Below are 13,212 nucleotides of genomic sequence, written 5' to 3'. Positions count from 1 at the left end.
AAAGAGCCTCTTGATGAAAGTGAAAGACGAGAGGGAAAAAGTTGGCTTAAAGCTCAACATTCAGAAAACAAAGATCATGGCATCCAGTTCCATCACTTCATGGGAAATAGATGGGGAAACAGTGGAAAAAGTGGCTGACTATATTTTTGGGGGCTCCAAAATCACTGCAGATGGTGACTGCAGCCATTAAATTAAAAGATGTTTACTTCTTGGAAGGAAAGTTATGACCAACCTAGACAGCACATTAAAAAGCAGAGACATTACTTTGTCAATAAAGGTCTGTCTAGTCAAGGCTATGGTTTTTCCAGTGGTCATGTATGGATGTGAGAGTTGGACTGTGAAGAAAGCTGAGCCCCAAAGAATTTATGCTTTTGAACTGTGGTGTTGGAGAAGACTCTTGAGAGTCCCTTGAACTGCAAGGAGATCCAACCAGTCCATCCTAAAGCAGATCAGTCCTGGGTTCATTGGAAGGACTGATGTTGAAGCTGAAACTCCAATACTTGGGCCACCTGATGCGAAGACCTGACTCATTGGAAAGGACCCTGATGCTGGGAAAGATTGAGGGCAAGAGGAGAAGGGGATGACAGAGGATGAGATGGTTGGATGGCATCACCAACTCGATGGACATGGGTTTGGGTGGACTCCGGGAGTTGGTGGACAGGGAGGCCTGGTGTGCCGCGGTTCATGGGGTTGCAAAGAGTTGGACACGACTGAGTAACTGAAATGAACTGAACTGGTGCTCATGGAAGCCTGCCCTGACATGAGAGCAAGCCAGTTAGCCTCCTGGAGGATGAGAGATAATGTGGCAGAGAGCCAAGTGGCCTCAGCTTTGGCCACCCTAGATCCCCAAACATGTTAGAGATCTTGCCCAAGATCAGCAGAACTGCCTACACAACCCATGGCTGACTCGAGGTGCAGAATGAGCCCAGTCAGGGCCAAAAAAACTGCCAAACAAACATATACATTTGTCAGAAAAAGAAACATTTATCCTTGTACTCCACTGAGATTTGTTATATGCATTATTGGGGCCATAGTAATGGATTTAGCTGGACAATGCTCAAAGCGCTCTACGTGTATTATCTCTCAATCTAAAAAGGTGATGTGAGTTAACAGAAAATAGATGCATATTGTTCTCTGGCCCTGGTTCCTGACACAGAGCTCCTAAAACACTTGTAAATCCCTAAGCTGGTAAGAGCTTCTTTTGTTCTAATAGTCCATCTCTGACCCTGGTTCCTGATACAAGGCTGCTGAAGCCCTGGAGTCTTTTGTTCTGATGAAGGGACTCTGGGTGGGCCCTGGGATGAGCCTAGAAAGACCAAGCCATGATTTAAAGCTTGGAATTTTCAGCTCCAGCCCCCATTCTCTTGAGAAGGGAGAAGGACTGAAAAATGGAGTTAGTGATTGATCATGCCTACCTGATGAAGATGCCGTAAAACCCCTTCGGAGAGTTTCCACAAGTGAACACACCCACAATGGGAGGGGAACCCACCCCAACTCCAAGGGGACGGAACCTCCTGTGCTTGGGAGACCTTGCTCTATGCATCTCCTTCTCTGGTCTCATCTGTATCCTGAAAATATCCTTTCATAAAGTGGTAAATGTGTTTTCCTGAATTCTGTGAAATGCTCTAGCGAATTAATAAAACCCAAGGAGAAGGTTGCGGGAAGCTCAGATTTACAGCCCATGGGTCAGAAGCAGAGGTGACAACATGGGCGTGCAACTACCTTCTGAGGAGGGCGGGAGCAGTCTTGTGGGACTGGGTCCTTGAGCTGTGGAATCTGATGCCATCTCCAGGTAGAAAGGGGCAGAACTGAGTTAAATTACTGGATACCTAGTTGGTATAAGAGAATTGCTTATTGTGGTAAAACACCTCCACACACATCGCGACCAGAAGTGTTGGGAGTGAACTGTTCTGTGTGAGTAGTAAAGGAGACTGTCAGCAGAAGGGAGAACTAGGTCTTCTAGTCCAGATGAGGACAATTTCCCCCTCTTGTCTCATCCCCTACCCTCCTATCTGAAATGTATTCCATTCTAGTCATAATGGCCTCTTTACTTTTTCAAACATAGTATTTGAGGCACAGAATCACCTTCTCAGTGAGCCCTTTGTAGTCATCTCTGTAATTTTGGGGTGCCCTGTTTCTGGCTTTACTCTTGCTCTTTTTTAAAAAATATTTTTATTTATTTATTCATTCATTGCTGCACGTGGGCTTTCTCTGGTCGTGGCCAGCGAGGGCTACCCTTTGTTGCAGTGTGCAGGCTTCTCACTGCAGTGGCATCTGGCTTCTCTTGTGGAGCACAGGCTCTAGAGCGTGGGCTCAGCAGTTGTGGCAGACGGGCTTAGTTGCTCCTTGGCACGTGGGCTCTTTCCAGACCAGGGATTGAACCCATGTCCCATGCATTGGTAGGCACACTCCCAACCAATGGACCACCAGGGAAGTCCCTACTCTTGTTCTTGGCACAATTCCCCATCTAACACACTGTATATATTTTCCTTAGTAATCTCTTCTGCAAAGGTAAGCTCCATGAACACAAGGTATTTTGGCTGCTGTGTTCACTGTTGTATCCTTAGACTAGAATCCTATCTGGCACACATTAGATGCTCAGTAAATATTTGGTGAGTGAAGAAACTAGCCAATCAATTCCCAATTAAGAGATGAGGAAATAAACAGAGAGAAGTTAAGCAACTTTGCCTGAGATCACAGTGCTCGTGAGTGGCAGAGCCAGCATACAAATTGAAGCAAACTGGCTCCAGATTACTATAGCCAGTATAATCTAGTCTAGACTGCCTGGCCATAGGTATTCGTAATGTAGAGGCTTGCGGATATATTGTAAAATATGCACTCAATAAACATCAATTTCTTTGGTTCTTCAGATTTTAATCTAGGTGCTTCTCCCTATGGAAGTTCTGTGTGTCTGTGTTAGTTGCTCAGTCATGTCCGACTCTCTGCAAACCCACGCTGGTGGGCTGCCTCTTCTTCGCCCAGGGAGCCTCGCTTCCCCACGTGCTGTGAACGCGGCTTCCAGGCCTGGGCACCAAGCGCTTCCTTGGAGGTCTTTCCCATGGACTGTAGCCTGCCAGGCTCCTCTGTCCATGAGATTCTCCAGGCAGGAATACTGGAGTGGGTTGCCATTTCCTTCTCCAGGGAAGTTCTGTGCTTTGTCTTAATCAAAGAGGTGACAGAACAAAAACAACAAAGATCAAAATAAATCTTTCAACTTTTAAAAATCCATTTTTATAAATAATTTCAGTCTAGCCTTTGAGAATTGTTAACTACTAACCTTTCCTTTTATTAGTCAATTTTTCTTTTTCTAGCACCATTGCTCTAAAAATTTGGGGCATATATGTATACTGGATTTAGGGGTAGAACCTCAATTTTACTTAATTATAGTCAGATACATAAATATTGTTTAAGTTATGGATGGCTGTAATTTAATTTGTTTGACTTTCTAAGATTTCCCATATGAATAAATTCTCACATCAGAAAGCAGACAAATTTTATAATGTTTCCACTTATCAAACTGGTAAGGATAAAAAATACTAAAATGCTCAGTGTTAGTAAAGGTGTAGGAAACTAACATTGCACATTCTGCTGATAAAAGCATACTTTGGTAGAAATATTTTGGAGGAAAATATGTAGCAAGCAACAAAAGTCTGAAGAATATGCATACCGTTTGATGTTCAAATTCCATCATTAAGAACTCTTGCTATGGAAATAATTAAGGACTTAAAAATCTGATAGCTAGAATGTTGATCTTAGCACTTTTACTCATAGTAGAAAGTTGGAAATAGTTGATATGTCCAAAAACTAGGGTTTATTGGATTACCAAACCTCCCACAAATGAACTACATTATAGGTATTTGTATTATGGAATGATGTTTATATTACAGAAAGATTATAGAATAAGTCTCATATTTGTAAAAATGTCTCTTTACAAAAAATATTTTAGAAGCTATTAATGACTGGTTCTTCTGGATAGGTGAATTGTGTATATTTTCTTTTGCTTATCAATAGATGGTTAGGTGAGATAGCATCACCGACTCAACAGACCTGAATTTAAGCAAACTCCAGGAGATGGTGAAGGACAGGGGCACCTGGTGTACTACAAAGAGCCAGATATGACTTAGTGACTGAACAACAACTACTACAGGGAGTATGTATTGCTATCATAATTTTACAAATCAAGGTTCTTTGTTTAATGGAAAGATGAAATTAGCGCTATCATAGCTATGATTTGGACTAAGCACTGTTGAATCATTTCTCTCATTTCTCTGACCATCCCAACCATCCCTTTATAATATACATCAGATTTTGCGTGGCTCACATGCTGTGTCTGCAATCTGGCCTCCATGAGGGGAAATTCTCCTGGTTTAACTGCAATGACAACAAGAGCTGACAACAAGAAATCTCAGACATCATTTAACCTACTCCTTTTCATTTTACAAAATAAGAAATTCAGGAGAAATCTGAGAAATCGGGTGATTTAATTAAGGTCAAAAGGTTAGATGAACAGCAACCACAATTCAATCTCCAGATTCCCAGTGTACTTACTCCCAAGAAATTGGCTAAATACCCCAACCAATGATCCTGGCTGCCACGCTGGCTTCGGGAAGGGGTCTATAGTAACTCTGCCTTCAGGAAAACCCAAAAGATATCATACGCCAGTTACCTAGTTACTCATGTAACACTACAATGAATTCCCAAGTGTCAGAAGGAACAGGAAAATGATTAGGAGTACACAGACGGCCTTCCATGTGGTCAAGTACTTACTCTTTAAGGAAGATACAGGTTTTGAAACAGAGATTCTGTTATTAAGTCACTCTTAAGAGCATGGGGTTGATGACTACTGGATCACTGTAGAGTACACTAGTTAACTGCAATTTATGCCCCTGAGCAACAAAAAAGTTGATATATTCATGGTAGATTGCTAGCTCCTAAAAAACTAACAACTGTATGGTTTTTAATGTTTATTTCCTTCCACGCATAAACAAAGAATCTGCATAACACCTATCAGTGGTTCTCAAAATGTGGTCTGCATTCCTGGATGAGCATATGAGCAGTAGTTCTTGAGACCATTTTAAGGAGTACATGAGGTTGAAAGAATTTCATAAAAATACTAAGACATTCTCTTAGTATTTTCACTTGGTTGACATCTGCACTGATGGTGAAAAGCAAAGGTAGATAAAATTTTAGGCACCTTAGAACATTAGAAAGATATGCGTAACACAGTGAGCCACAATTTTCCAAATGATAAGTGTCTGATATTCCAAAATCATGCATAGGTTAAAGATTCATTCAAATTGTAAGACAGACCCACGGATTTTAATGTAACAGTAAAAAAAGTACATTGATAGTTTCATATTTCACATTGCAACCATCCTTCAAAAACTACCACTTGTCAAACTCTCATGTGCTATCAAAGAATATCCATGATTATCTAAAAAAGTCTATTAAAATACTTCTCTTTTTACAACTACACATGATGGGTGGGATTTTCTCAATTTTCTTAAACCAAAAAAACCAGTACAACAGAAAAAATGTGGAAAGAAGCAGATATAAGAATCCAGCCATCTTCTATTAAGTCATACGTTTGTTTTACAAAAGTACAAAACAGTGCCACTCCTTGGATGGTTCTTTTTTTTTTAAAAAAAAAAAAAAAAAAGCAAAACAGAAAATAAGTGTTGATGAAGATGCGAAAAAACTAGAACTCTTATGCTTTGCCAAAGGAGTGTAAAATGGTATAGCTGCTATGGAAAATAGTATGCTGGTTCCTCAAAAATTAAACATAAAATTACCATATGAGTCAGTAATCCCCCTTCTAGGCACATATCCTGGAGAACTGAAAGTACACACTGAAGCAGATATGTGCACACCAATGATCACAGCAGCATTATTCCAAATAGCCGAAAAGTAGAAACAACCCAATGTCCATGGATGGACAACTGGACAAATAAAATGTGGTATATCCATACTACAGAATAATATTCTGCCTTAAAAATGAAGGATATTCTGACACATGCTACAACATGGATGAAGTTTAAAGACACATTGCTGAGTGAAATAAGCCAGTCATAGAAGAACACATATTCTAAGATTCCACTAGTATGAAGAACCTAAAATAGTCACATTCAAAGACAGAGAGAGAATAGTGATTACCAGAGCCTAGAAGAGGGGATAACGAAAAGTTATTGTTTAATCCCCATGCAGAGTTTCAGTTTGGAATAATAAAAACGCTCTGGAGATGAATAGTGGTGATGGTTAGGTAACAATGTGAATGCACTTAATGCCACTGAATTATGCACTTAAAGATGATTAAAATGGTGAATTTTATTTATCTTTTACCACACACACACACACACACAAACCCAAGGAAAAAAATCCATAATGTCACCCTTCTCAGTGATTTTTTTGGGAAACATTTTGGAAAATAGTCATTTTTCATTAAAAATCTTAGGCATGTAACAAATGTAATACTGTTTAAAAAGAACTAATAAATACTTTTAAATCTCCCTGGTTTCATTTCTAATACAGTAAATATGGAAAGATATAATCCATATAAACAGAAGTTCTTAGGTCCTCAGTAATTTTTGAGTGGTAAAGAGATCCTGAGACTAAAAAGTTTGAGAATTACTGTCTTATATGAAATTTATTCTTTCTTCTTACACTTATGTTACATTTCCTCATTTGCTGGTATAGCTTCATTTGACAGCTCTACCACCTACAGCCTACAGACTAAAAGGACAGCTTGAAATATGGCCAAAATCATCACATGAACTCTTTATGATTATTTTAAGGTTCCCAATGCACCAAAACTATAAAGACTGATCAGCATGAGTGGCAACGTACAGCAGAAAACTGTTAAAAAGCTTACATGCTGATTGCTATGTTCTAAAGTGGTTTTATAAGGATCTTCCTTTTTCTGTTGGTTCCTCATTCGGATTTTCAGTTGAAAGCTAGATTTGGGAATGCGGGTGATAGTCGCATTGTTTCTGAAAACCACTCCATCCGTCGCAGCGGGGAAAAGAATTTCATTCTCCCACTCACCATCTTGCTACTAGTCTATTGCAGAGGGGTGTGGTTAGGCGCTAAGAATCTATCCAAAACAGCGCTGAAGCTGCCCCAAACCGTGTCCAAGCAATCTTTTCCTCCATCTTGGGCCATGTCAATTAGCCCCGGCAAGAAGCAGAATGTTTTATACGGAAGAAGTAAATGAAAAGGAAATTAGAAAGCATGGACAGAAATAAGCAGCAAAATCATAGCGATTCCATTTTTGCGTGGATGTTAAACGATCTGTGTGCCAACGATGCACACGAGGAGTAAATGAGAATTGTTATCTGAGTCTACAGCTGCCCTCACTTTTAACGACAGGTCTGCAGTTCCGGATGGAGGCGAAAGTCCAACCATTTTATCCCCATCATCTTTCTGCACTCCTTCGGGCCGGGCCTCTGACCAATCTGACTGCTTGCAGTCGAGGCAGTCCCAAACAAAGGGAATGGATGCCCTCCCGAGGGAGCAGAGGAAGGAAAGGTGGCCCCACGTTCCCGCGCCAGGTGTCCCTTGGGGTAGACCAAGAGGGCGGTGGGGAGGGAAGGTTCCAAGAGCGTCGTAGGGGTGCTGTTGGGAAAGGCTGGGCCCGGGGCGCCTGGCACTGACCAGGCAGAAGACCCCCGACCACGGTCAAGGTTAACCCGCGCACGGGAGGTACCTGTGGAGGCCTCGCACAGCCAAAAGACACTGGACGATCATGGGAGAGCCGGGAGGCGACGGGCTGCGGGCGCGTTGACCTCCGGTCTGGGGGTGGGGGTGGCGGGGCGCCGGGAAGCGGTGCGGTGGCCTAGCGCAGGAGGCAACCGTGGCGGCGGCTGCCAGCTGGGCCTGAACCCTCCCACGTGCGGCAGCCCCACGCTGGCGCCCACTTCAGCCCCGCCCCGGCCCCGCCCCGGCCCCGCCCCATGCGTCTCGCACCGCCCCGGGGGCGGTTCTGGCGAGACGGCGGCCGGGAGCCAAGCGCAGCGAGGAGTGGGCTGAGGGGCGGCGGCGGTCTGGGAGCCGGGGAAGTTTGGGCCACCTCTGGCTGCGGTGCTGCGCTCCCGAACCAGGCTGAAGCCCGGAGAACCAGGGGGCAGGTGGACACACTTACGGACGCTCTCGGGCCGCTGCCACCGTTTCGCATCCTCTTCCCTGGTAAGGGGCTTCTGTCTGGGAAGGGTGCGTCTCCCGCCGCCCCAGTCCGGGCCTGCACGGCTCACCCGCAGCAAACGCTGTTGAGGCTAAGGCGAGGCCTGGGTAACGGGAGGGAGAAGGAGATCGATGTGCTCCGGGGAGAGGAATGGGGAGAAGCCTGGAGGAGGTTGGACTTCATTTTTGCCTCGCGTCCCCTCTCCCCCTCCCCATTCTTTTTGCACCCTTCTGCCCTGGGTCCTTATTTAAGACTTGCAGCCCCGTGGCCTATAGGCTGGGCTCTCTTTTAAAATAAGCACCGAGCAGTAAACGTCCTCGCGGTGAGTACCACACCCTGGCTTTGAATAAGGGAACCTGGTGAGCAGATGGATGATGCGATTTAGTGGAAATAAGCCATTAATGCCGTCTGGCCCTGCGCCACTGTTTTGGATGCGATAGTATTCCATGTGAATGAACATGACCCGGAGCTTCCAGCCTGTCCACGAGAGCACAGCTACTGCAGAGAGCATTGGTTGGCTTGTAGTATCCATCGACTTGGGCAATGATTATCTGACATGTCTGTTGATTGAATAGAAATGGCATTTTTATTAAAAATGATCCTCAATGGTTGAACAACCTTTCACTAATAAATTTCCTCATCCGGTAACTGTCTCCACCTACGACTGTAAATTATGCATACATTTGAAAAAAATTTCATGCAGTGAAGATGCCCTGCGTGGATCAGCTTCTGAGTCAGCAGTATGAAATCTCCCTCAAAATAGTACTAAAGCCTTTTGGGGATTTCTCTATCTGTACCCCTATGCTTATCTGGATACCTATCATATAAACTATTAAGATATAGTGAGCTGTTCAGTGAGAATCTAAGCTTAGGTTGTACATGTTTTGAGAAAAAATTTACTTTTGCAAGTTTTAACATAACCTGATATTCCTAGGTGTGAATGAAAATGTGATACGTTACCATATCAATATTTTGTGCTCTCTTGACTTTAAAAGAAAGGAGTGAAAGTAATTCAGACTTTTGTTTTTGCTTTTTACCTTTAATGTAATTTATGACCTTTGTGATTTATAATCTTCTTCACTGGTTATTTAAAATTACTTAATTCAGTGTTTTCCTTTTTCTTATCAAGGAAAAGTTTAAGCTTTGAACATGTCATCCATCAAGCACCTCGTTTATGCAGTTATTCGTTTCTTACGGGAACAAAGTCAGATGGATGCTTATACCTCAGATGAGCAAGAAAGTTTGGAAGGTAGGCACCTGTTCTCTGTGTTCATTTGTGTTATGATAATACTAAAATATCTATAAGTCTGACTTTATGATCTGTTGTTTCAAAATCAGAATATCTTGTTGATTTTTCAAGAAGACAGACCTTATGGTAAGGTTGCAATGTTTTCATCCTCTGAGGCTTTTTTTTTTTCCCGTTAACAACAAGATAAGAGGACTTTTGTTTGTTTATTGAACAACTATTATGTATCAGAACTATGCTATTCATAGTATAGGGAAATTTTTCTCCATGGTAACTGTTAAGTTAGTTATTATCCCCATTCAACAGAGAAGTAAGTGAAACCTGATGGATTAAGTAATCTAACACAGCTAATATGTGACAAAGCTGAGATTTAAATCCTGGTTCTTACTCTGAAGATCCTCTCTTTTAATAGAAAAGCATCCAGTTTAGAATCAGTGTCCGAAAACACCTTAGTCATTATTAAAGCACTATGCAAAAGTCTAATAACTATTAATCTCTGATAACTTCCTACTGGGGGACTTGAAATAAGAGGATATCACCCTTGTTTTATGTTAGCTTTAAATATTAGATTTGGTAATCTGTAAAGTTGAGCAGGACTTGGATGATAGCATCACATGTTTCCTTGACACCATCTTTTCTGCTTCCTGCTTATGCATTAGAAAATTTAAATTCAGTATAACCGTAAGAAGATAGAATTTTGCAGATGGGCTCGTGGATGTTCAGTGAGCCAGCTTCCTTGTGGCCTAAAGACTTAATTATTTCAATAAGATAGTGCATTGGGGAGAATTTAATACATAACAGTACAATTTGAATTTTCCATCTTTAGCTTTTTCTCCTATGAAGGGGGACACATCTATTAATTTCAACAAGTACTTCCCCCTGTGAATATGCTTTAGGAAGGGGGGATGAAAATTGAGCATTTGCTCTAAATCTGCTTGCAATCTGGTGAGATAATCTTTCCAGGTGGCAGTGAGAGGAGCTTGTGATTCGCCGTTGGAGATTGCAATCAGTCCATTAAGGTCTTTTTGTCCTCCTTGGTTGTTAGACCATGTGAAGATAAAGGCGACTGGTTATCTAACGAAAATGTTGTTGATAGTTACTCTGTAGCAAACAGATAATGGAATCATTTAATTAAAGATGTTTGTTTTGTCATCAAAGGCAGTATAGTACTTTTAAGGGCCTGAAAGAAAATTTAAAAAAAAAAAAGTTTTTTTAAAACCAAGATGTTGTGTCCTATTTTGAGGATAGTAGTCAGCCAAAAATATGTGTCTTCAGCTGTGTGTTATATATGGCAGTCAGAAATGGTGCCAATTGTTTTTGACCGACCCCTATTTTTGACTCAGTGAGTCTAATTTAATTGAACATAAAATCACGTGGTAATATCTGCCCACCTTCTAGACATTTAAAAAAGCTCTCGGAGAGAAGCCTGAGTTCTCACACTACCTTTACCACTACAGGGAAGCTAGTGTATTAGCATCAGCTTTGAGCCTTGTCACCTGATTGTGTCGCCCACTCCTCTTAATTGTCATCAGCTGACATCTGCTTCATGTTTTCCCTATTGTGGCTCCTGCTCACTGTGTCTCTAACACTATCCTGTCTTCATTCTTGACAATTGTAATGCGTTCATTCATAATGCTTCCAGTTCTCTCCCACTAAGTTCCTTGACCTTCACTACTCCAGCGATCTCACCACTCTCTTGCTTGGTCATAACCTAGACCAGTGGTTCTCAGTTTGGGGTGATTTTGTAGTATCTAGAGAACTTGGCGTATCTGGAGATATTTTGATTGTTATGATGGGAATGGGGCTGGTACTACTGACATCTAGTTGGTAGAGGTCACAAAAAGATACCACAGATGCTCCAGATGGACCCCAACAATAAAGAGCTGTCTAGTCCAAAATATCAGTTGCCAAGGTTGAGAAACTCTTCCCTAGGCCTTGTTGTTGTTATTCTCCATAAACTCTGTCTTAAACATTTCATTTCTGCTGCCTGTTTTTCCAACTCACTCCTAACAGAATTTATACTCCATCAGTTCTTTGAACCTACCATACCTCCAAGCTGTTGATCCTTACCTTTCCACACCCCTCTTCCTCTTCTTTTTTTTTGCTTTCTTTTTTTTTATTGGAATATAATTGCTTTACAATGCTGTGTTAATTTCTGCTGTACAGCAATGTGAATCAGCCATATGCGTATATATATATCCACTCTCTCTCGAGCCTCCCTCCCACCCGCCGCCATCCCACCCATCTAGGTCATCACAGAGCACTGAGCTGAGCTCCCTGTGCTATATACGTTCTCACTAGCTATTTATTTTACACATGGTAGTGTGTATATTGGAGAAGACACTGGCGACCCATTCCAGTACTCTTGCCTGGAGAATCCCATGGACAGAGGAGCCTAGTAGGCTGCAGTCCATGCGGTCTCGAAGAGTCGGACACGACTGAGCGACTTCACTTTCACTTTTCACTTTTCTGCATTGGAGAAGGAAATGGCAACCCACTCCAGTGTTCTTGCCTGGAGAATCCCAGGGACGGGGGAGCCTGGTGGGCCGCCGTCTCTGGGGTCGCACAGGGTCGGACGTGACTGACGCGACTTAGCAGCAGCAGCAGCAGCATGTATATGTCACTGCTACTCTCTCAGTTTCCACCTTCTCCTTCCCCACCCCAGGTCACAAGTCCATTCTCTACATCTGTGTCTCTATTCCTGCCCTGCAAATAGGTGCATCAGTAATGTTTTTCTAGATTCCATATATGTGTGTTAATAGACGATATATGTTTTTCTCTTTCTGACTTACTTCGCTCCCCCCAGCTTAAAGTCCATGGTTGATCATTATAATCATGCTGGTGTATATGGCTCCCTTTCTTGCAAAACTCTACCTTGTTTGAATCCGCCCCTCCACCTATTCCATGTCCCTGTCTCTGTGACTGTGTATAGATGGGATGATGCACAACCCCACTGGCTAGTCCTACTTTGAATTCATGACCACAAGCCTCAAGTGAACCTTTAACGCTGCCCTCTGTTCCAAGTGCATTCACATTTGTGCTCTCCTAGATGACCACTTTAACACTCTTTCATGCCTTCTCAAAACCACAAATCTTCTCCCTTGTACTCATTTTTTGTTGATGTCCTTGCTTCTTACTCCATCAAGAAATTGAAGTAATAAGACTATTCCGTAGACTCCTTCTGCTCCATCTACCTGCCACCAACATCAATACACACATACTCTATCTGCCTATTACCATATACTGTGGACTAAATATTTGTGTCCTCCCAAAATTCAAATGTTGAGACCTATGGGAAGATCCCCTGGAGAAGGAAATGGTAATCCACTCCAGTACTATTGCCTGGAAAATCCCATGGACAGAGGAGCCTGGTAGGCTACAGTCCACGGGGTTGCAACGAGTCAGACACGACTGAGCGACTTCACTTTCACTTTCTAATGCCCAGTGTGATAGTATTAAGTGGGGTCCTCGTGACTGGGGTTAGTGCCACCAGAGAGTTCTCTCACTCTTTCTACCATGTAAGGGCAAAGGAAGAAGGTGCTGTCTGTGAACCAGGAAGCAGGTCCTCACCAGACATTGACTCTCCTGGCATCTTGATCTTGAACCTCCCAAGCTCTAGAACGTCTGTCATAGAAGCCCAGGACACCATAGGTGAACTATCCATTGTCCTTTCTAAATAAAACCCCTCTACCCGCAGACTAGATCTCATCCTGTCTCCCCTACTCCAGGCTCTCACTGTAGTTATTTTACCCTCCTTGACTTACATGAGCAAATTTTTAATCTCTTCTAG

At 42.5% G+C, this 13,212-nt stretch overlaps 2 protein-coding genes across 2 annotated transcripts in view; one reads left to right on the top strand and one right to left on the bottom strand.

The window, feature by feature from the left end:
* The window catches only part of NLN (neurolysin), a 95,716-nt gene extending 87,812 nt beyond the window's left edge, over positions 1 to 7,904 (bottom strand). Inside the window, exon 1 of the mRNA XM_040262621.1 lies at positions 7,703 to 7,904. Within this exon, the coding sequence (XP_040118555.1) occupies positions 7,703 to 7,743 (41 nt within the window). The 5' untranslated portion in view covers positions 7,744 to 7,904. The remainder of the gene's footprint in view (positions 1 to 7,702) is intronic.
* A 55-nt stretch (positions 7,905 to 7,959) lies between these two features.
* The window catches only part of SGTB (small glutamine rich tetratricopeptide repeat co-chaperone beta), a 43,111-nt gene continuing 37,858 nt past the window's right edge, over positions 7,960 to 13,212 (top strand). Inside the window, exons 1-2 of the mRNA XM_040262619.1 lie at positions 7,960 to 8,181; positions 9,306 to 9,425. Of these exons, the coding sequence (XP_040118553.1) occupies positions 9,326 to 9,425 (100 nt within the window). The 5' untranslated portion in view covers positions 7,960 to 8,181; positions 9,306 to 9,325. The remainder of the gene's footprint in view (positions 8,182 to 9,305; positions 9,426 to 13,212) is intronic.

This window comes from Oryx dammah, unplaced genomic scaffold, assembly GCF_014754425.2.
Source record: "Oryx dammah isolate SB20612 unplaced genomic scaffold, SCBI_Odam_1.1 HiC_scaffold_20, whole genome shotgun sequence".
Lineage (NCBI taxonomy): Eukaryota > Metazoa > Chordata > Mammalia > Artiodactyla > Bovidae > Oryx > Oryx dammah.
The sequence above is the reverse complement of the archived record's forward strand: the minus strand, read 5'-3'. Positions and strand labels throughout refer to the sequence as shown.